The 24,065-nt window shown below is 42.4% G+C and overlaps 1 protein-coding gene across 2 annotated transcripts in view; it reads right to left on the bottom strand.

The window, feature by feature from the left end:
- Positions 1-24,065, bottom strand: part of syt1a (synaptotagmin Ia) — a 76,219-nt gene that overhangs the window by 12,847 nt on the left and 39,307 nt on the right. Inside the window, exons 3-7 of one of the 2 annotated variants that reach the window (XM_084039012.1) lie at positions 15,596-15,768; positions 12,223-12,348; positions 7,191-7,358; positions 5,713-5,880; positions 1,870-1,987 (exon numbers count right to left, since the gene is read on the bottom strand). In XM_084039012.1, the coding sequence (XP_083895138.1) occupies positions 1,870-1,987; positions 5,713-5,880; positions 7,191-7,358; positions 12,223-12,348; positions 15,596-15,768 (753 nt within the window). The remainder of the gene's footprint in view (positions 1-1,869; positions 1,988-5,712; positions 5,881-7,190; positions 7,359-12,222; positions 12,349-15,595; positions 15,769-24,065) is intronic. The other variant, XM_084039013.1, reaches the window with a different exon arrangement.

Raw genomic sequence — 24,065 nt, 5'->3', positions numbered from 1 at the left:
CCTTCAAATTGAATAGATTAACACCTTTTTCAGACCAGCTAGTCAACGTGGCTGACAGTCCCACAATGCAAATGGACACAGGTGAGAGCTAATGGAAGTAGCATAAAATGGCAGCGGGGGAGTTTTTTCTTTCCTGCCAAATGGCTGCTCGCGCTGGTCTGCTGGATGAAAGGGAGCTGTGGGCTTTTAATGTGCGCCGTGTTACTGTACCGCAGCATGTTTAGGATTATATGGAGAGACCGGGCGGTCAGGCAGAAAGCAAGTGGACACAGGTGTATGGTAATTAGAGCCGAAAGAGTCGAGGCGGGAGGGAAGTGCACACCGGGGGGATTTAAAATGAAACCACGTAGGACGTCACAGGAGAGGCAGCGGGGAGGGGAAAGGGCCAGCCTATTGTGTGGTATCGGTGTTTATTTGGGTGTGTTTGCGTTTATGAAAATTTAAAGTATAACTGGCATATGCTGAACATGAAAGTAAAGCAAAAAAAATAAAACATGGTACAATCCCTGTTTGTGTCATGACGTGACATGAACAATGTTCTCCTGGGTGAAAGTCTAGCTCTTTATACTACGTCAAGTGTAGTTGGAGTGAGACCAGGCTGTAATTTTTTCTCCGTCTTGGTTTCAAAAATATGAACCGGTGTATGTATGCCCTAATGTGCTTCTATTATAATTGTGGAGCAATTAACGTATGTTGGATCGCACACAGTACGACATTAAAGCTTTAATGAGGGAAACAAAGAAGGTAACTGTGAGTTTGTTATAGATATGGACATCTGAGCCTTTATGAAACGTTGTTTGTGTAAGCTGGAGTCTGAACCTGTGGGTTTTTCAGCCCTCCCCTGCCTTCACAAATAGCACATTGTGTTACCATGACATCAGGCCCACTACTCATACTCTGTTGTGATAAATGTCACCTGTTGAACTTAATGTTGCATGTGTGTACTGTCGGAGCTTCTCCACCGCTTCCTTTCACACGACATTAAGTCCAAACAGCTTCTTCTCCATGTGAACATCTGAAGCCCTGAGAGGCAAGTCAGAGGAAGGCAATTCTGATCTGAATGTTTTCTCTCCTGTGTTTATGGCTTAAAAATGGCCAAGAGAAGGTTGTAGCAGGAGAATCTTTGCACGCTTTACTTTTGAAAACAGGTGATTTTTTTGTGAGCATCATTTGTGCTTATTGTTGTAATACTAATTTCGGCCACAGGCGGATAAAATGCATAAACACAGGAGAGAAAATTACGACAGCGTATTAGCTAGTTAAAAATTTGCTAGTTTATTACGATGCTAACAACCTGCATTTATGCTAGCTAACTTCGCTTCCGAATGTCGCTTTTATCTTTCTAATTAATTCATCCCAACGTGTGACGCTTTGCTAAGGCCCTTAAGGTAATGGCTGTTGATGGTTATTGTTGGTTAATTTTATATGGGCCAAATTGTCATCTTATTTGTGTTTATTGAGCAGGTAGTTTGCCTAAGCTAGCGGTAGCTTTCACTTGTTGTCATAGCAACGGCAAACATTCGGGTCAAGCTAGGTGATTACTTCCTCTATGACCGCTAGCTTAGCCAAACCACCCGATCAACAAACACACATACCGTATACCAGAATTGTTTTATATACATTAATGTATGATATATGATTTATATATTATATATATATGATTTATACATGATTTACATGATGTATATGAGATATATTATTTATATATGATCTGTCCTTGACGGACTTCGTGATGTGTTTGGGTGGTTGTTAAAGAAATACTTGGAGGGAGAAGTGTGTGCTGCAGTGCATGTATAATTACAGACAAAGGGCCTGTCAGAGGGAACACACACACACACACACGCACACACACAGTTGTAATTTTCTCACCTGACAAGCCTCCCACATCCATTTTCTTCAGGTTTTTAGCCTCCAGGACGACGACGGTCAACTTGCCAGCGGTGGGAACGTATCGCAGAGAGAAGCAGATATCGCCCAGCTTCTCTTGCTGTTGGACAGGCAAAGACATCACAGAGGTGAGACCAGTTTGAACAGCAACTAATGCATCCACATTTGCATCACATGCGCACAGCAGATGCTCACTATAAATAGCTCTTATGTTTCCCTCCAAAGCACATTAGAAAATGCTCAGTCAACCAAATCTGAAGCTGAATTTTGTCTTCTTTTTTTTTTGTTAGATGTGTTTATTTGGTTCTACTCTCCACAGGCAGCAAAGACAACATTTAATGTTTTATTTAATGAACATGCCAACAGGGTCTGTGAAAAATGATGGTATTAAGGTTAAAGCACAGCACAATAACACTCGGTTATAAAGCTGTTTACCATAATTATAGCGTCTACTTTGGGTGAATATCTGCAGAGAATTTAAAGAAGTAACAGAAATATGTTTTTGCAATTGCTCTAAGTGCTTACATATTATGCACAGTGCTTTCTCATGTAGAATATGCACAGAACGATCAGCATGCATAATTTAGTGGTTAATGTAGAACTGCAAAACAAAAATAATTCAGTTTATTAGTAAGATACATTTCTAGTTGGAATGCGATTAAGTAATATTTTTCTGTATTTTTGTGGCAAATGTTTATTAGATGGAAACTTTTGCATTAATGATTTGGAAGAAAAGAACATTAAACACATATTAGAAAAGTATATTCTGACCATCCAGACAGAATCCTACCGGAGAGATGACTTTAGATAAAATATAATTACAAATATTAATAATTTTGTTCTTGTTCATCAGGAACGTTACACCCACATCTGTGAGAATGTGTATGTCTTATAAAAGTAATAATTATGAGAAATGTTTATCCACATTTTAAGGAACTGTCCAGAACATATGTGCTTCCCCAAAAAGATGAAAAAATACATACAAAATAAATCACATCAAACACACTCTTACTACGATTGACATTTATTTTTACTAAACTGAGAAACTCATCTAAAGCGGGTTAATAATGTCTTATAATTTGTTTCATGAAATCATCCAGAACTTAGTTAAATTAATAAAATGGTTAATGTTATCAATCAACAAAAAAAACTAGAAATATTTTAAATAAGTGATATAATAAATGTAGATAATACATCAAATGAGAAGTAGGGTCATTTTCTCATTGACTTCCATGCAATCAGCCGAGGAGTCGGCCCCTGATGGCCAGCAGAGAGAATGCAATCTTTAAGGCACTTCAGTGTTGGCTTTACTTTTCTGAACCGGAAGTTACTGCCTGATCTCATCACACTGCATTTCTGAGTCAGAGCTTAAGAGTCATAGCCAATCATTTGCACAACAATTCCTTCTTTTTCTTCTATGATTTTGGTCTCTTGTTTTGGTGGTATTGATTTCTAATATTGGCTCCCACTTGTATCCGTCACCCGTCACTTCGCTGGAAAAGTACAGACTGCAATCACTTCACTGGTTCACACAAATCAGCATCACAAACAGCCTCATTATCACACGCCGAACAGAGAGCGGTTCATATTCTCGCCATATCTCTTATCAACACTCGGAGCAGACACAGTCAATAAGTCTCTCTCAGGTCACACCTGCGTAACGAGTGGCCATTTCCAACAGAGATTACAATTCAGGGCCCAACCGGACCTGAATATCAACCGGTTTTACTTCAGGTTCCAGTCGAGTCCTATTCCCTCATGCAGAGTGTGTTTGTGCTGTAGAAGCCCTGCACTTCCGTGACTGCTTGTTGAGCAACAAAACGAAAGGCTTAATGCTCCGGCATCGATGTCGAGAGCTGGGTTTTAATCAACAGAAATACAGGCTCCCCTGGAGGCCAGCGAAGGAGCAACGGTTAATTATGCTGTGGAGAGCAGTGACCGGCCTTTTTTTATATTTCCTATGAAGTGTAAAAGGTCAACTGCTGCTTAAAGGGCATTTTTGGAACTGCATACCTGCCCTTAATAGTGAAGAGGATTGGGTTACCTGTGTGTAGGCAGCGTATTAAATCTCCACTGAGCTCACAGCTCAAAGATTTCAACCTGAAAGCCTCTCGTTGGACGGATATGCTTCCACTGACAGAGCTTTATTTCATTTGCATGTATCTAAAAGCAGTGGCTCGTTATCTTTTAAAACAAACTTGTGACCCCCGATCATGAGTTGCAGACATCTCTGGGGTTGTGAATAGTTCAGACAGTGAGAGATTTTATTGTTTTTCACCTCAGACTGTTTCATTTGAATATTTCAACAGGAGTATTCAGAATTAAATGTTTCTATTTTCACTTGAAAATGTGTTTCCTCTCATTTTTAGTCAACTCTATTCTCTACTCCCTAATAAAGTAATAAAATGCCCCCCAATACGCATACCATGTTTATTTTCTTCTTTCCTACATCCCATTAATCATCTAGCAATCACTTTGTTTTCATTCCATGAGCACTTTATTCCGACCATTTCATTTAAAAGACGCTGGTCCACTGAGACGTTCAAATAAACAAAGAGCATTAACATTAACAATGCAAGATATGACAAATATTAAACGTTATATACTTTCAGCAATAAATAATTAACGTTCTGGTATTTGTACCACTATCAAGAGTTTTTATTTTGGATGTAGAACTCAAGCAAAATCCAAATATAAGTCAGTTCAAGAAGATGCACAAATGATATTTTGAAGTGGTCGGTATAGGGTAGAATGAACGCGGGTTAACTGTTTCTAACGGAGCAGATATTTGGGTTGAACATCATAGCATTGAGGTCGTTGTTTACATGACAAAAATGTTGTTAATTGGTTGAGTTATAGAGGAGTAGGACCATGAAAATATCCGGGAAATAAACAAATAAGTGTATTTTGGTTTAACCTTTTCTGCTAATGTTAAATAATAATTGAGTTTTGTTTGCAATCATTAACAGATACAATTGCTGAGCTGCCAGCAAGACAATGAAGTCTGTTTCTGTTTGGCAGGTTCATTTGCCGCTGGCATTTAATCACACTTAATGGAGAACAAAGTTGTTGACAAATGGATTTCATTGTATTGTGACTTTGTTCATTCCCATTTACTGTTATTGTGATTAGAGCATTAAACCAATGAATGTAATAATAAGACATTTCAATACTTTTCACCGGTTGGAAGTTGGCAGCAGGGATTTCCATGGTCTGCCTCCACAACTCTCCGCTGAGCGCCAACACTCAACTCGCTGCAGCGGCTCAAACCTTGCGTAAAATTTGTCTAGTGCAGCCGAGCAGCCGAACGGCAGGAAGTAAAGTGATGCCCTTCAACTCAAACAACATCACCGGCCGTTCGACAATGCTATAATTAACCTTTAAATCAAACCGCCGTGATGCTATAAATGAGCTTCTCCTGGTAACATGTGCTATACGCCGTGACATTTACCATGAAAATGGAATCTCCTGAACTGCTGCCTGGAAAGTCACACTTCTGTTAATTGAAGGGGAAGTGTGGACATCTGATTAAGTGACATTTCCAGGAGAGATGGATTACTTCGGCCACGGCGCCACGATTGTGGTTCGAGCACAATTGGCTTGCTGAACACAGCAAAAGTAATCACTGCGATATCACTTATGCAAGCACCGATAAAAAAAACCCACCGTTATTATTAAAAGCAGCAGCTGAGATGTACAAATCTGAGCCTTGATGCGGAGACAGGTGTTACAAAATGACTTGGAACCGACTCATTTCCCATTTTCTGGGGAGTGATTGATCTCTGTGTCGTGTGTGTCCGCCTACAGCGGCTCCACAGCCCTTACCTCCTCCTTCTCAGCGCAGATCAGATCCCGCCACTCCTCTGTGACGTGGCTGAAGTCCACCTTGTTCATGGGCACCTTGATGTCGCCGATGGCATCGTGTTTGGAAAAGCGGTCAAAATCGTACACCGTCATGACCAGTGTCTTTCCACCGAGCTCCACGTAGGGGACCTGAGGAGGAAGGATGACCAACAACGCCCCATTAGAATTGACTGTATATAGGAAGTGGATGTAGTCGTGGTGACATCACCCATTGGTTTGTGAACTATGGTGTTGGAGCCTCCAGTTTGACGAGTTTTTATGCACCACCAAGGAAAACAGGCGCCATGTGACAATTAAAAATCGTCACTTGTCTCATTTAATTTGATCCCTGCTGAGTCAACACATCGACTCTTCCCTCCTTTTTCGTATCTTCTGTTTGGGGAAGTCATTTAGGGAAGGATTTGTTCTTCGACAAACACGGTATTATCATTAGAGGCTTTAAGGAAATAAATCCCCCTTTTCTTCTGCTTATCTATGCACGGCGTCTGTGAGCTTTAGCAGGCTAGGCTAACATTTCCAGTTATAGTGAAGTGGATATGCTGTTACTGTGTTTGCATGAAGGAATTATAACTATGCCATTGTCATAGTTATAATTCATCAAGTTAGTAGGAGTTACCACTTTGCTTGGTACGCCAGTGCGACACAGTCCAGAGTTTCATATCTTTAATTTGATTTCATGTCAGTCCTGAACCCCCACAGAAGAGTGTGTGATGTTTCTAAAGTCAATTAAATGCCACGCTGAGTCAGGTGTGTGTGTGTGTTTTTGGAGTGGGTGGACGGCGATGTGGTGGGTGCTTCTCTTTCCAAATCAATCACTAGTCTCCCAGCCGCTCGCCCTGACAGACGGCGTTATCAGGCCTGGGATGAGTAAAAGACAGATGGGTACTTGTGATCCTTGATTGCCTTCAATTTCGGGACGAGACTTATTAAATGGAAATGGCTTGTCACAACACAAAAGAGAGGGAGTGAGAGAGAGATAAGACTGTCCTTCACATTATCTGATAAAATCATCTCGTCTTCTTGACGGTGCTTATAATTCCTGTCCTGCTTTTTCATAGATTTTGAGTTAAGAACAACAAAAACAAATAAACCTTGCACCGAGATGGGAATCATGTCACATTATGCCTAACTTGACATCAAATAGCTCTTCACTGTCGGGTGAATAACCAAACTTTCCCAACTGCCACGCAGCAGCAGCCATGCGTCTGTCATGGCCGAGGCCCGGGCGTAGCGGTGCGTCTGCCCGTGTTAATCCCAGTCACATTGAGCCTCGGTGTGTGCGAGATAGTCTGTCAGGGGCTTGCTAATGTGCCAGCTGGTTACTGTCTCCACACCTTCCCAGCATTCATGGCTGCATGCAAATCAGATTGTCAGTGGAACCAAAAGATGTCCGGCTAGAAAAGGATCGGCTTGAAATGGTCACGTGTCGGGAGGCGTACCTTGAAAGTGAACTGCTCATTGAAGACGGGGTTGAGGGTCTTCCTGTGGACTTTGGTCTCAAACTTCTTCTTCTTGTCAGGCAGCAGGTAGACCTTCACGTACGGGTCCGACGTGCCGCCCATGTCCATAGCAGGCAGCTCTGCGGCCTGGATGATCCCCACCATGAGCTGAAAGAAGAACACGAACGGTACAAAAAAAAAAATAATGAAATGAGGGGCGGCATGTCAGACTGCCCACTCATCCCAATCATCTCAACTTGCACCTTCATCCCACCAACATCCTCACAGAGAAACCATGTTTCGCTTCAACATGAAAGACCACGGGGAACATTGGATTTTTCTCCTTAAAATCACTAGCCATCATTTCTAATGGGGGCTTAAAGATGATTAGGTGTCATTTTTTTCCAGGGAAATGGCAGCAGTATTAGAAGGTCACGTCTGCAGAGCCTGACAGCGGCTGAAGAGTTCGTAAAGGCCAGGACGTGTCAGAGTAGGAATGAGAGGACTGTTTCTCTTCACACAAGGCGGTAATTGATAACCACCGGGAGGCTGATTGACCTGCCAGTCAGAGTCTCTACTCAAAGGCCTCTCAGGAGGCCCAGCTAGTCAGTCAATCAACTTCCTATCAGGCAGCCATCAAGCAGCAATCTGGAGGCTGACCAGGGCACTGGGCCATGGAGCCGTACAGCTGTCGGCAGCTGCATCAGTTTACTGGCTGGATCTACCGGTGACACGTGGTGAACGCAAACGCGAGGAAACAATGACAATTAGCTGCAGTTGCTAATCGCCATAAGGGAAACAACCAACAACGTTAAAATCAGTGACTGAAAACTACAGATTTATATGCTTTCTTTTTTCTGACTGAGCTGAAAACTACATTTTAATATTTTTTTTGGCCAAGATTCAGACAGAAAAGGCTAAGGAGGTAGCTTGTACTCCATGTAGTTGAAATAGATGAAGGCAAGCATCAACAGAGCTTTCAGCTGTATCACACGGTCTTCATTAGAAGGTGAACACTTTTGGGACTTCTCCGTCACATCACTTCTTAATTCTATCCTATTAAGACATTCGTGTGAAATTGTCATAATTAGCGTATGAGTTATGGACAAAAACGTGTTCTGTGAGGTCACAGTGGAACCTAATCTGATCCTCCTTGAGTCTTAGTGGACATTAGTAAAAATTTGAAGCTCCCTGCAGGTACCAGGTCCATGTACAAACGGACGGACAACCCGAAAACACAACGTCTAGTCATGGCTGTCGCAGGCGAGCAGGAATAATAACTCTCACACACATGAATGTTTAATTTGACGAATGAGATTGTTTCCGTCTTCGGAGCAAATGTACGTTACACGAGCCTGGTCTGTATCTCTGTGTTTGAGTCTCAACATGGATGGTGGTGAGATTCCAGCAGGGAAAGGTCTTAATGAGATGGTCCACATCTGTACACACACACACACACCTACACTGTATTCACACACAAACATCACACGTGACAATAGTGAACACGAGACGAGATCATCATGGAAAGTATGGAGTCTCCTCAGGTTATTAGCTGCTGCCCAGGTAGTGCACAACATTTTCTCGACACCGGCTCGATAAAACACCACAAACACTGAAATGAGATTCTGTCATGATTTGAAACGGACCCCTTTGACATAAATAGAACTTCTTTGATTGCACATCTGCGTGAAGCTCGTTGGGTTCACTCGCTGCAGAATGGGTACATACCTCAGAGGATAAAATGAGACACACAATTACACGGGCTGTCATTTACCTGAACCTTAACGTAACCATGTTTTGTATCGCGGTGCTGTGAAGCGACACTTAGATTTTGAGGGTAGCAATTGGTCCCCGCATGCCGTCCTCCTGATTCCCACCCGTCCATCAGCAAACAGTCCGTGGCTGACACAGCATGTCACGCCATCTTTACCTGGAGAGGCACCGGCGCTTCAGTGGAGAGATAAGAGGAGGGGAAGTGGTCGGAAATGTAGTAATTGTGTCTGTCCTCGTGCTGGATGACACTTTCACGTTCACGTTTTCTCAAAACATCTTCGCTCAAAATCAAACCAAGCGGCGAGGCTTACTACCGCGAGTGGAATTAAGCATAAACCATATCTTCTTTTCCCAAATTTAATTTAGTCCCCAACTGTGAATCTACTGAGCTTTTCATAAATGCAAATTAAGTGTCAGACTTCTTGGAAAGCAGCCCATATAACTATGTAAAAACTGAGTATTCATTTTCCAGCTGCTCCCATTTCATTTAAACTGTTTTATTTCTCGGCTGCACTCTGTGGAGTTCACAAAATATTTACACTATTAAATGTCACATAACATTATGAAAAACACATCGTCTCGTCTACATCTAGTCAAAAGGGTATGAAGTTAACACTTAATTCTAACAGTGAAAATAGATATATGTAAAATAATGGAAAGATTATCTTCGTATATATGTGCCCAAGTGACGTAACCCATGACATCTGTCCCTGAAGGACACAAGTATGTTGTCTATGTCAAGTCCGTCTTTTTGCCTGAATAGTCATCGTGTTTGAGAGGCTGCTGACAGACGCCCTTTGGCATTTTTACTCTTTCAAGACAAGAAACTTCACTGTGACAGACTTTTTAAAACCCTCCTCTCCTCTCACTTCACAACTAACCCTCGATTTCAGCACCGACTTTAACGTCCAACACCATCGCCCCTTTGAGAGTCAAACTGAATAAATTAAGTGTTTGCACACCTGTATGTAACCTGTAGCTGTAATCACAGCGGGGGTTTTAACCCCTCTCTGTTTGTGTTTCACAGCTACATGCTGACCAGGGTGGGTAATAGTCCTTTTCCTGCCTCATAATAAATATTAAACTTTGTGTTTTATGTCAGAAATGAAACGTAGAGGAAATCCTGAAATAAATCATAAAAAAAAGCAGCATGAATATTTGGAAATTCATCCCTTCTTAATAACGAGTTCAACACTCCCGTCCCCTGACTGGACACAATGCGTGGGCCTGGTGGCGACCCGGGAAAAGAGCAATGAATATGGTAATGATGTTGAAAGAAGGAATGACATTATAATTCCCTTCCTGCTGTGCTGAAGGGCCTCTTTGTGGTTCATTTGCTGTGCATTTGCCTGATGTAGTTGCGTCGCCGCTCCCTGAGTGATTTGGATCTTTTACAAAACCCTTTTGTCTCATTAGTGTATGAACCCGGAGTCATCAACACCGGGGGAAGCAGCCATTTGTGGTGGTTAACAGACAGAAACAAAGCCGGGACTCTTCGCCACGAGGACCTGACATTAATCTGTACGTCTCCTCACACTCGGCCCGATCTCGCCTCAGTCTCTGTACTCACACAAACCGTGGGTGCCCTTTTTTCTGTTCGACAGGGCCATCAAGGGAAGTTTAATAGCGCTAACGGTGGGATCTTAAATGAGGCGTGTTTTCTAATTTGTGAGAACATTTGTGTTTTTTTCAGTTTCACCAAAAGTCACAAACATTCACCAAAAAGTTTCACCTCTTAAACTGGATTCCTCCTTCTTGCTTACGGTTAGAGAAAGATCATAGTTACGTCTGGGACCAAAACTGCAGTCTTCTACACTCTGGCCTTAAATCGCATGCTGTAGAATCGTCCGATATGAATGTCATTTCTAGGGCTTAAACAGTGAAATATCATATCGGCAAAAATAAGGGAAACACTGAAAAGTGTCGTGCTTCATTGGTGATTGAAATATCATCTCTGAGTGCAAATTATCCTGCAAAGACTAGACAATCATTGTTCTCTGCGATATCGTCTCTTTAAAGGCAGCCATGTATTCAGTTATTCACACCCAGCCTCCGTCTTTATAAAAGGAACCTACAGCCGAGGCATCAAACCAATCACCTGTGTCAGACCTCCTCCCAGCAGTTCCCCGGCGCTCACATTGATTGGGCCTCAAAGCCTGAGGATGAAAAATAAACATTTCCTGAAGGCCACCGTGCCTCCGGTCTGTGTCCTTCACTGAGCCGGCTGAAAGTGGGTCAGATGAGCGCCGCCTCCCCGGGTTTTTTGTGAGCTCCTTGGACTTCAGCGCTGCGTTGAGCCGTGCGCGGTCACTGCCACAGATTGTGAAAACTGTCATCCATTCATTACACTTTAGCTCCACTGTGGACCTTATTACCAGTGTAATGGAGAACCTCATAGAGAGACCTGTCATCGCCTCCCACTTCATGACAGATCCCTCTGTGAAATGTAATATTCTCCACATAATATACCCTTTTTGATGAAATGGCTCAGTACTTTGTCATTCTTTCCTCTAAAAGAAATAAGACCCCGATCGACTGAACGCTAATGGTGTTGAATTTAATTAGCATCGTTCTTGACTCTACAATCTGTGCATAGATTAATATTTCGCAGGTTAAGTCCTAAAAAGTTATCGATGACTGATAGCTGCACGTGTGCATAACATTTGTGTCGCGATCAAAGTTATTTTTGTTATAGTGTAGATAAGGAAGATATAGTGTGTTACTGTCTAATCCCTGGCTGTCAGTTCTGTTTTTAATGGGGAGTTAGCTAGCCCGGCGAGGGACAGCACTGTGTTCACGCACCGTGTCTATTATCTGTCACACAACATCTGGCGCCAGGAAGTTGATGCGCTTCCTCATTCGGCTTTCTTTTTTTTTTTTTAAACTCAGCCTGCTGGAAAAAAACTAAAGCAGATGGGTATCTGCAGGGACTGTTTTCAATCAAGTAGAAAGAAAGAAACAAATTCAGAAGCGAACTCCATTCCCACGAGCGCACAGTATCTTTTACAAGGCTCAGTAGCGAATGCACAAACTCGACCTCCATGATATCCCTGTGAGATTGCTCTCAAGCTTCAGCGACCAAACAGCAGTGTTAACCAAACAAAAGGAGAATGTTGTGCAAAACCTGGGTTGGGTCCCGTTTAATCCCTGGAGAAATGAAAAGTTGGACCCCCTCAGAAGTTGGGTGTGACCATACTTACCAACGAGGACCTTTCGCAACAACGACACACATAGACAGAGTCGGAGAGCGGACCCTTACCGTATTCTCTGTGAAATTGTAATCCAGGGAGTATTGTAATTTGCCCAGTTTCTGGTCCTCCTTGGGCTCTTCCTCTTTCTCCGTTTCAGTCAGCCCTGTCTCGGCATCCTCCTCATCCTTCAAGGCCTGAAGGAGACACCCACCAAGAGTCAGTGTCGCCTGTTTGTCGCTGGTGCTAGCACCCAGCCAGCCGTTCCCCGCCCAGGTCCTGCCAGTGGACCTACTCCTGTAAAAGCTGCCACTTGTTTTATGGTGTATACGGGGGGGAAATGGGGGAAGCAAGCACTAAAACACCATAGCAGTTAACACCAGGACATGCTCTGTGATGCACTAAAGCCCCGGGCCTGGTCCCCTGACGATGCTTTTCTATCAATCTCTGGGTGTTTCTGTCTAAAGGGAGGAAAGATCAGATGATGTCGCCAGAGATGGGAGCAATGAGCAGGCATTAGAGGGAGAAGGGGGAGGGGAAAGAGTAGGGCTGCACCCTCGAAGGTCAAGTTGAATTATTCGTAAGTCGACTTGACGTTTTATTTTATAAGAGGCTATATCTTTGAAGAACAGTGTACCATTTAAAAAGGGTCACACCCATAAAGCAAGGGAAACAAGACTGGGTCTGTGTTTCAAGACAAGTCACAGAACCCTGTTTCTTCCTGCAGGGAGAGGGGGAGCTGTGAGCACTAGGTCCAGTAAGTGGCCCGTCCGGGCGAGGTTTGCTGTCAAGGATCTGCAAGTCACCTTCACCCCCGGCCTTTTCAAGCCCAACTAGAGTTGGCGGTGAGCGAGGGCCAGCGTATCAGGGAGGGGTCCAAAACGTTTAAAAATATTTTAGTATTATTTCATTATGGTTTTTTTATATCAAATGTGGCGGGCCGCATTTTGACTATGGTAATGTGTCCAAATCATCACTGACATTTTTCGAAATTGCCAGATAATGTTTGTTGGCAAATCGGATGTGAATCAAACACATTGTGGTTGGGGTACAGCCCTAGTAAAGAGACTTAGACAGAGGGCAGAAAGAAGGAGAGAGAGAGATGCTTCTGGAAAAGATCACAGTGAGACAATTCCCTTGACCAAGCCTCATATCAATCACATATCAACTGGGAAGAGTCTGAAGTGGCAGAGCGTGAGAAGTGAAGTTGCCCTTTCGCTAGCCTGGCACTGAGGTAAGGGTAGCAGGTGGTGGTGGGGGGGAGGGTGGAGGAGAGGGAGGGTGAGGGTGGGGGAGTTTGTTATAAGAGCAACATGCGTTTGAAGAGGCTCTCAAAGTCATTCATTCAGCGTCAACAGTTGCCTTCCAACAAGTCTCTTTCCTTGGGCATGCAGCGCATTCTCTTTCGTACAAACCAGTGCTCTCGTGTGATTCCCCCATTCCCCACGTCTGGTCACGCCGTCAAGACATACAGTCGCATTGTCATCATAACCCCTAAAGCTTGCATGTCATCCCCTACGTGGGTAGTAGCTAGAAGCATCATGCCAGCGGTGGGTGGGTATGTGCTTGTAAAAAGGCGCCGTGATGTAGTCAGGGCCCTGCTCCTATTAGTTTGTCCACTTGCTCATGTGAAAGCAAAAGGCTGAACCACACTGACTGCTTTCAACGTTTCCGGCTGAGCCACTTTGGTCCCTGCCTTTTGGGAGCGAATCAGAATTGGGTGTTTTTCTCTTTGATACATAAAAAGAAGGAAAAGTGGAGCAGGTAAAATGATTGAGGAAGTAAAAAATCCCCTTGATTCATCGAAAGTTGAAGTATTCATGAGGTTAATCTAATCTAAGTTTCACCGGGGTTGAGAGATGTGAATGCAAATTCTACTGTACGTCAAAAGCTTCCTTTTCATCAGCGGCTTCAAAAGAACATTTACCAGTAGAGCCTCTCAATCATTCTACGTTAGCTCGCCGCCACTCCTTTGAAATGGAAATTAAAAGATTCAAAAGGCAGGAGACTTTGGCTTGGCACAAAAATCTGCATGGTTCAACCTTGTCAATGCGCACCCAGTGGTTTTGTTTTTCATACATATATATGTGCATATGCAGGTTGTACGCACATATATACAGCAGATATACATGTACTGTATGCATAGTTACATATATTTGGTTCTACGGGAGTAAGTCGTTCTCAAGAGGCTATTAAAAAATAAACAAACATCAGAGCAGCAGGCTTAAGAAGATCCAGCAGCAATTTTGGAACCTACCGCCAGTGACCATCCCGAACAGTCATCAGACACAACACAGATAAGGAGGACATAGAAGGAAGAAACACAAATTAAAACAACAGCCACACAGCAGTTAACACACCAGAGTCTGGGCACACCAGGAGAAATGACCGCGTGCCTTGGAAGTGGCACATTCACCGATCTCAGAGATTACGAGGGGCGACCGATAAGTACGGCCTTTTATTTGGATTAATGGCTTTTTGAGAATAAAAAATAAATGGTACTAAGGTAGCCAGAATATTGGGAAAGTAATGGGAAAGCTTCTCCTCTAACAAGTGATGTGCTGTAGTGCCCCTATGTGATTGACCTTCCTGGAAGTTAAAGCTGCTCTCTGTCGCATTAGAATAAATGAGTCCGTCTCGTTTTAATCGTAATTCTTCTACAATATGTATTAAAGTATTGAAACGCTTTGTCTAAGATTCATATCCACCTCGATAAAAGAGGTGTTGCAGCAAATTAAAACACATTTTGTACAAGATTCCAAAAATCCTCGCAATTACTCCATTTTAAGTGTCAGGGTTTTACTGCTCCGCCTTCTGTACCGTCCAAAGGTGGAGTTTAATTAGACTTCGCTTGCATTTGTTTGTTTGTGTTTGGTGATGTCATTTCTCTGGGTGGATACCACTTCATTACACGGCAAACGTTACTCACACTCTTCGACATGTGAGCAGGTCCTCTTATGACAAAAAGAAACACTCACAGGAACGAAAAGTAGGAGAAATAAAAAAGTAGAGATTGAAATACTCTCTCTTCAACCAGAAGCCATTTAAATGGCTTTCATTAACTCTCCTGTAATTAAGACTGAATTCTTCTTTTAATTAATGTAATATCATAATGAGTAATGCTGTATGTATCTCTTTGGCAGCAACTAAACGTAAGACATAAAAAATATACACAGCCAATGCATAAAATATGTGTCGATGGAGCGACTGTAATTGTGATCAATCAAATCTGTCACAATATAGCATTAGAAGCTCTACAAATATGAAAAGAAAAAAGTACGGTAGGTTGAAATATTATAGGATATATTTAGGACATATTTCTGGAAAAATCCTTTTTAACTTCTAGCATATAATCATGCAGGATAAAAGCAAAAACGTTTTGGCAGTGAGCGCCTTAATGGGAAACATTTCTGATTCTAAGCAACACAAGGTCAAAGCCTTTACCTCGGTTTTGGCTCCATCTTTGACGTCCATCATGTTGATGGCATTTTTGCCCTTGTCTTTGCCCTTCTTTTTGTTTTTCTTCTTGAATATCCATTTTTTGCAGACGCAGAAGCAGCAGGCTAACACCAGGATGATAGCCACGAAGGCAATAGAGACGATGGCCCATGATGGCACTGGGGAGAGAGCAAACGGGACAGAGCTGGGATTAAACGTCTGGGAGAAAGAAAACCAACGCTGCATCCTGCAGAGGAGAAAACGACATTTCCGTGAACCGGACCAAAGAAGCAAGTCCCAAAAACCAGGGATTAAACCACCTGACTGAGGCGAGATAAAACGTGTGTGCCTACAGATTTGGGAGACTGGATCAGCACCTAAGTCAGGGTCCATCAAGAAGTGGCAGACCCCTGACGATCCGCCCCGACTGGTGGGACAAGACCACACCGAAGGCTTCAGCCAATTTAGTGGAAGTAACAGATGTTGACATTTTCCACTTGCATTTAAAGAAAAGGTTCTCGGACAGCCGACACTTTCACAGCAATCACCGGCAACGCAGAAGTTGCTGGGACTGAGAGCGGGGGTGATTTTACAGGGTGAGCTTGAGAGGCATTAATGGTGGTACGACCATGACAAGCCAATGATGCAGTAAATTCAAACACGTTGACGGGGGTTTGACACACATTGTTCACATGCTCTCTGCTCTGTCATTACCTTTAAAAAGCAGTATGAAATTAGTCTTTTGTGTCTGGGACTTGAGGCTTAGAATTTCTTACAGATAGACAAGAACCGACGTGTAGAGCTGCTCTACGTCAAAAAATAGCACTGGTTAAATTGGACCTGAACATTTGGAGTTCAGTACAGGCAAAGTTAGAGAACAATAGCAAGAGGTCCCTTTAATTTAAAAAGTATTTGTCAAAACACATTTTTATGCCCTCCAGTTGAGCCATGTTGTTTTTTTGTGTAAAGAAAACTGAGCTGCTCGTCACGTATTCCAAACTCAAGGCTAACTATTTAGGATTTTGTTCTTTAACCTTCAAGGCTTAAACATCAACTTAGAGTCCTAAGACTAAAAAAAAATCTTCTATTACTTTGGACAATGACACTTTATTGTGGTGTGTTTATGCCAAGAGCCAACTCTCCCTTGATGGTGCATTCAGTTGCTCTCGGGAAGGTGGGAGAGACTATTCATTAATCTATCTATGATGTGTTTTCCAATGAAGTTATGTTTGAACGCAATGTCTGGTTTTGTTTATGCATTTGACTTCATGATTGCAGTCAGGCCGGTGGACGGTTGTGAAGCCCCGAGTTTTGGTTGCGTAAAACGAGTGTTGCCTGTAAAATGTGCTCGAATCACAATGTACTGTATGTTTTTGTTTTTCTTTTTGAGGGAAACTTAAACCAATACTTGTTAGGCCCTTTCAAGACCTGAAGATACACTGCACAGCTACATTATTCTGATTTAAAGGAGCTATATGAGTTCTTTGGTCCTCCACCGTACGGTATTGCTCTATTGTGCCAACCTGACTGTAGAAATTGGACAACCGGCAGTTGACTCCGTCACCTGCAGACTGTCAGACACTCAGCTCAACAACACAGTGACTGCTCTAACAGCTTAGACTGCATGCACACATATACAGTACACACACACACACACACACACACACATACAATCCCAATGACGGAAAGAGGAGTGGGTTGCTTTAAGCAGCGGAGCGTCCAGATGGGCAGAAAATAATGAGAAACCTTGCATACGACTTCTCTCTTGAGCAGTCATAATCGCTGCTCCTTTATTCCACTCAGCAGACACCAAACACCTGGCAGCCCACCCTTCATTTGAACAGAGAGGAATAACAGACAAAGGAGCCCATTTAGCAGCAGGTGTTTGGTTTTGTCAGTGTTGACTACTCCGAAAGGCAATGGGAATACTTCTGGCCGAGGGGATGTTTACAGAAACCCTGGGTTGGGGGGAAGAAAAGAAGCAAGTTGGGATCGATACTCTAATTCTGATGATTTAAATTGTTACTTCCCGTGTCTTTGACTCACCAACAGTGGAAAAACATATTTTTTCCATCTGTGAAACAGTTGGACAAGGGAAAGTTTTACGAGGTGAAAAAAAAAGTTTCCTGGATAATTTTGCGTTAGTTAGATTTGGCAGGATTTTTTCATTTGTTTTTGTTGTAATATTTTTTTTTAAAAGCTGAATACTGGGACCACCACGTCTGATAAGCAATACTGAAAAAAAAAAAAAAAAACATCTTCTTGGGAAAGTCAAAATGCAGTTCATGTCATGGTTAATTTTAGAAAGGAGCCCAATGGTGGTCATAAATCCAACAAAGCAATACATGAAATAAGCCAAGTACTTTAAGGACTTTATCTGAAAGGAAAAAAAACTCCAAAAAGACCCATCAACACAGAAAAGTATATTACAGTTTATCACTTTGGGGTTTTGCTCACCGGACTCGGCCGAGGATTCTTTGCCGAGGGGGGAGAGAGAGTGAGGAGAAAAATCGATGCTCTGTTGACAAAATCAATAAGCACTCTCCTCCAAGGAAAAACAGTGAGTGATGCTCTAAAATAACTTAAGGATCTCCAGCTTTGGGCCTGGAGCGCTGTGCTGATGGAAGTGACACCGGGTGGGACTCACGGTAACATGGGGCCATCCAAAACTGACAGCATTACCTTTAAAAACTTCTCTGTAAGGAGTTTCTTGGCCTGATACCTTAGATACATAAAAAGAGACTGATTTCCTGTTGGGAATCTAGTTATTTAGTAGCCAAATGTTGATCATTACACTTAAATTTGATTTGATTTATTTCATTGTGATTTGTGGTGACACTTTTTAATTAGACACAGTTTATACAGTAAAGGCTTTACAAGTAAGTTTAACTCTCTCTCACAGACCGCTCTACCGCTCTGCTAGAGAGGCGCGACTAGCAAGCCGTGACCGCGTAGGCGACGCTGCGACGGATGACAGGCAGGAACCTCGGCCAATCCGTTTATTCGGTCGGAATAAAATGATTGGTCAGACTTTTATCAGAAATATATGAGAATTAAACATTGATGAGTTTCAACACCTGATGGATTTATTTTACATTTTAGTGTACCATACGCTTATTAGGAGCATTTTAAGATTACAGAAGAAAAGTGTAAAAATGCCAGAAAGGTAAGAAGTGCTTTAAGTGCAAATTTTCTTTTTTTCTTTAAATTTTTCGATCTAGATCAAAGCCAAAAAGTGTGACAACACTGGTCCAGAATCCTATATAAGTGACATCCAAAGCACTGTAGATGGCTCTCAAAACAGTGAATTGCAACAGTTTTGGTGATACAGAGATTGAAATAGTTCCTGGGAACTGCCTTATGGATCATTTGTTCAAAGACAAGATGAACTCAAATGTAAAGAAAACCATAGGGTTTCCTTCTCTGCTTGATGATGTGATTTCCCGGCTTCGCAGCCTCTCAATTTGTGAGGTTCCACGTCCTCCACCTGCTGACGGTATCATGGACATGAAAGGATCTCGTAAAAGGATGCACCCGAAATCGTGTGAAAATGTCTTTTGGAAAACTGATGACATTGTTCCAAAGCCTCCGAAACGGCCAAGTCATGAAGTTCCAGTGCCTCCAAGTCCTCCACCTGCTGACGATGTGATGGACATGAGAGGCAGAAAAACAAACACCCAGCTTTGAGACGCATTGTGTTTCCTTGTTTGGATGATGACGTTGCTCCAGAGCATCCTAAACGGCTGTATCAGGAGGTTCCAGCGGCTCCAAATGGTCCAACTGACGATGTCGTGAAAAAGAGACGTCGTCGTTTGCATCATGACGTTGCTCCAAAGCATCCTAAACAGCTGCATCGTGGAGTTCCACTGCCTCCAAATCGTCCTGCTGACGATGTGATGAACAGGACTCCTAAAAAGAGGCGCCCAGATCCGAGACAAAATGTCTTTCCTTGTTTGAAAGATGAAATTGTGTTTCCTTGTTTGGATGATGACGTTGCTCCAGAGCATCCTAAATGGCTGCATCAAGAGGTTGGGTCCTGGGTCCGTCCCAGGTGTTCTCTGTGTTGAGTTTCCATGTTCTCTTGTGTGGGTATTCGCCGGGTGCTCCGGTTCCCTCCCATTAAAAAAAAAAAACACAAACAAGAGACGTGGGAGTTAAAAGAAGTCACCCTTAATCCAGAAATGTTGCATTTCCTTGTTTGGAGCATGAGATTGCTCTGAAGCGACCTAAACAGACATATAAATATGTATAAAGATATGTATATCTTTATCTCTCTATATATGTATGTGCAATTGACTGTAAAAGCACAGCAATGCTGCCGGTGCTCACCCCGTGGGGCGGGGTCTGGGTATGGGAGCTAAATACGTAGCGGGGCCCCTCACTGTTGGGGTGGGCATAGGTGAGCATGTGCAAGCGGCTGGGTGTTATGTTGTTAAGTGATGTGCTGTTTTGTGATATTGTTTATGTCTTTATGTATGTGCACACATGCATACAGCTCTCAGTAAGACTTCATTTGAAGAAAGTTGCCTAAGTCATATTTCAATGTTTTTGGAAAACAGGAAAAAACACATCTTTTAGAAATCACATTGGTATTTCTCATTGATATTGTAACAGTACTGTCAACCAGATGTGTGAACAAGTATGCAAAAAGAAAAAGACCCATCATCAATTACAAGTTGAAGAAAACTGAAGAAATATGAACTCTTACCAGATGAAAATGAATCAAAGAGAAGAGCTAATGCTGCAAATGTGGACAGCTGAGCCCTCTTTCTCATGCATAGGCAGAAAAACAGGATGATGTGGCAGTGGTAGGAGAATAAAATTAGGCCGATATGACAATTTGGCCAAAAAATGACTTAGGCAATCATGCTATGAGGCTAACCATACACATTACGTGACACCTGACATAAACAAGGCCTATATCTCTACTCATAAATGGTCGTTATATCAATTTCAATGTCAAATTGACATCTTGCTCCATGTCCTCTCCGGGAACCATCACCTTACCGCGGTGGAGAGGTTTGTGTGTCCCTATGACCCTGAGGGCTGTGTTGTCTGGAGCTCCTGGTGGGGTTTCCCATGGCAAAGTGGTCTCAGGTGAGGGGCCAGACTAAGAATGGTTTTGGTAATTTGAGATTTTTAGATTAATTTATTTTCACATTTAATATTTCCCAATATAATATTTTCTTTCATATTTATAACAGCTTTTGTCCCTATCTGTATACCTTTTTTCTCCACCCATACCCATATAAATATCCTTATGTTGATTATCAAATGGCTGCTAAGTGACGCCTTCAAGGCACACCTTCATTTACATATGGGTGAAAAATACAGAATGTATTGTTGCATGTTCATCTCTCTCTCTCTCTCTCTCTCTCTCTCTCTCTCTCTCTCTCTCTCTCTCTCTCTCTCTCTCTCTCTATATATATATATATATATATATATATATATATATATATATATATATATCTGTATATATATAGTTATCTGTCAAGTATTACATATTAGTAATGTAATACTATTTATTACATAATTGTATTACATTAAAAAAAAGAACCTCCTAAAATGTAATAAATTCCCAATAACGTAATAAGTTATTACATTATCACTAAAAATGTGCGTCTTTATATTTTATATATATATATATATATTTTATTACATTACTGGTGAAGTTATTACATTATTGGGTTTTATTACATTATCAATTGAGTTACGTGCGTTATTACATTTTCAGGAATTATTAAATTATAGGGTGCTACACTCCTTCTACCTCACACATACTGTACATGCAAACACAAGGTGAGGTGAGGAGACTGGAGAGCTGGCAAACCAAAGCGAAAATATCACCTGAGACCAAAAAGAATCACAGAAAAACCACCCTGTCATAACTGTAAATGCTTATGTCACTCTACACTCTCATTTTTCATCAACGCTCATGGCGCCTGACGGAATGTCATTTCGCCGGTAACCGTGGAAATCAATCCATGAACGCAGCCCCTTATCGTAATCAGCCAGCGTGCGTCTTCCAGAGAAAGGCACTTCTGTGCTCCTTCATTAAAGAAACCCGAGTCCCAGAAAGCAATAAAAGCATCTAGAGTCTCTTCTAGAGCAGCGTGCACACGTCAACTCCCGCCACTTATCTGTCATTCTGCCAAGCGGCATGGTATAGAAAATAAGAGTTCCTCTCATGGGTGGGTGGCACATGATGAAATCCACGGTTTCTGTTCCTCGACGCTCACATAGCTTTCCAGCACTGTCGTTGAAACTGTGCGGCACCGGAGCTCCGAACAATGAGGTGCTGTCGGGGCACTTTAGACACAGTTTTGAATACCAGATCTATATTCATCCAGTACAAAAGGCAAGCTCCTTCACCACCAAAGCCTCAGCCAACTGACTTTGGCTCCGATGCACACAGTTCTAGGTACTAATGTCCTTTTGATGGTGCTGATTTGGGCTGAGAGGTGATTAAGGAATGGAGATTTGAACATCAACATTTCCGTCTGCAGAGGAAGCTCTTGTGATGCAGTCAAAAGTTCCAGAAGAGCTACTGATTGGACGTTGTGGCGATGTTGTCTTGAGGCAGAGACCAGCGTTATTTTATAGTGAGTGTGATCGGCGTGACTTAGTGGCCACTTACATTGATGGATACCTCAAATTTATGTCATGAAGATTGATGCCACGTCTCCGCTCTGACTCAACGCGGTATTTAAAGACTTCCTCTTCTACATCCTGGTAATACGTAGCACTTTGCTTTTGACGGGAGGCTTTTATGAACTGGATATAGTTTGATGGATGCGTTTAAAAGCGGGTGTGTGTAATATTGCATCTGGGTTATGTCCACTTCCAGCAGCCCACGCTAATCCAATGTGACAGGACCCCTTTGGTCAATTAACCTTGGCATTATATCTTGTTATGCTTATGAGAGCTGAACTATCCGCGCCCTTTCCCCCGCTGTGGCTTGTTTAAGCAAACAATATGCCTGCAGCAGGGAGCGTCTTCCAACGATCAGGGCTGATGAAAATCTTTCTCTTCTTCTCAATTCTACACCATTTCTTTGTGATCTAGTTCAATTATTTATATTCTGGCCTTTATTCTGGTCATTATCAGAAAATGTGGACCCACCAACACGATGCATCTGCTGGAAATCCAATGAGTCAAAGCGACACATATGACATCGACAAGGACTGACTGTAATTTCAAGGTACAAATAAACGTAGAGCAGGTAAATGTGTTTTGGGTTTTTTTGCCTTGAGAATAAAAGTGTATTTGCAGGCGGAGACCTGCGGTTGAGAAAAGTAAAGCCAATGCTGAAGTGCCTTAAACATTGCATTCTCTCTCTCTGGCCATCAGGGGGCGACTCCTCTGGTTGCAAATAGAAGTCTGATTGGATAGAAGTCTAATAGAAAATGACCCTCCTCCTCGCTTGTTTATTATCTTAGTAAACCTTGTAAACATGAGTTTATAGTCTCAATCTCTAGTTTCAAGTCTTCTTCAATCCAGCGTGATGTTCATTTAGTACATTATGATCCATTTAGAGTCAAATAGACCATAAAGCAGGGGATGCTTTAGCGCGGGGCTACTTGTGATTCTACATATGTTATATTAGTTATATTTCTGGTTTGGATAAATTGCCATTCAATGTTGTCTCTAAATCTGTCCAATAGTTTGGTTTGGAACTGAGGCTCTCTTGGAAAGGGGACAAAGCTCATCTCTTTAAAAGCTAGATGTTTATATCCAATAGCCTCACACCATTTTAGCCTAAAATCCAATCATCCAAACTGGACTACTTATCATATTCAGCTATTTCTGAGGATTCACGGGTGGAAAAACAGCACAAAGGATTCATCATGTTTACAAAAGCTCCGTCGAAACATTAGACCCTCAAAATCTCAGAGAGGACCGGCGGTCTGTCGACTGAAGACTCGGAGGGGAGCTGGTGCGGGTGAAGACTGATCTGGCTTAGGTCTGAGCAGCGCGTTATGTTGCCTCATGGCAGGAAACATTTGCAAAGCGTGAGCAGAAAGGAGACAACAAGGCCTGCAGCCAGAGCAGCAGGCGGGCAGAGACGCATGGCTTTGCCGACCCATCACCGTAATCCCCTTTATAGCTCTGCTGTCTGCTGACTGTCAACAGCCCCAAAGTCAAACAAGTTGAGACACGTTCAAGCTCCACGTGTCTCTTTGTATGTTTCCTTTAGCTTTGTCTCAAGTTACACCACAAAGGCTGCTCGTCTTCGTCTTTGTTATATACTGTATATTATACGAGTAATATTTTACATATTTATTTACTTATTTAAATCTGGAACCTTCAATTGTGTTACACTCCTGTCCGTTTTAGTTCCAGTCCCAGAGTGCAGGAAGAAAAAGCCTTCTTGTATGTGTGCTGGTGTCGGACACGACAGGTAAGGACTTGAAATGCTGCCTGGATTGTGTCAAATTAAAATTAATTCATAGATCTGTATCCGTTTACAATTAAG

This window comes from Eutrigla gurnardus (genome assembly GCF_963514095.1).
Source record: "Eutrigla gurnardus genome assembly, chromosome: 21".
NCBI lineage: Eukaryota > Metazoa > Chordata > Actinopteri > Perciformes > Triglidae > Eutrigla > Eutrigla gurnardus.
The sequence above is the reverse complement of the archived record's forward strand: the minus strand, read 5'-3'. Positions and strand labels throughout refer to the sequence as shown.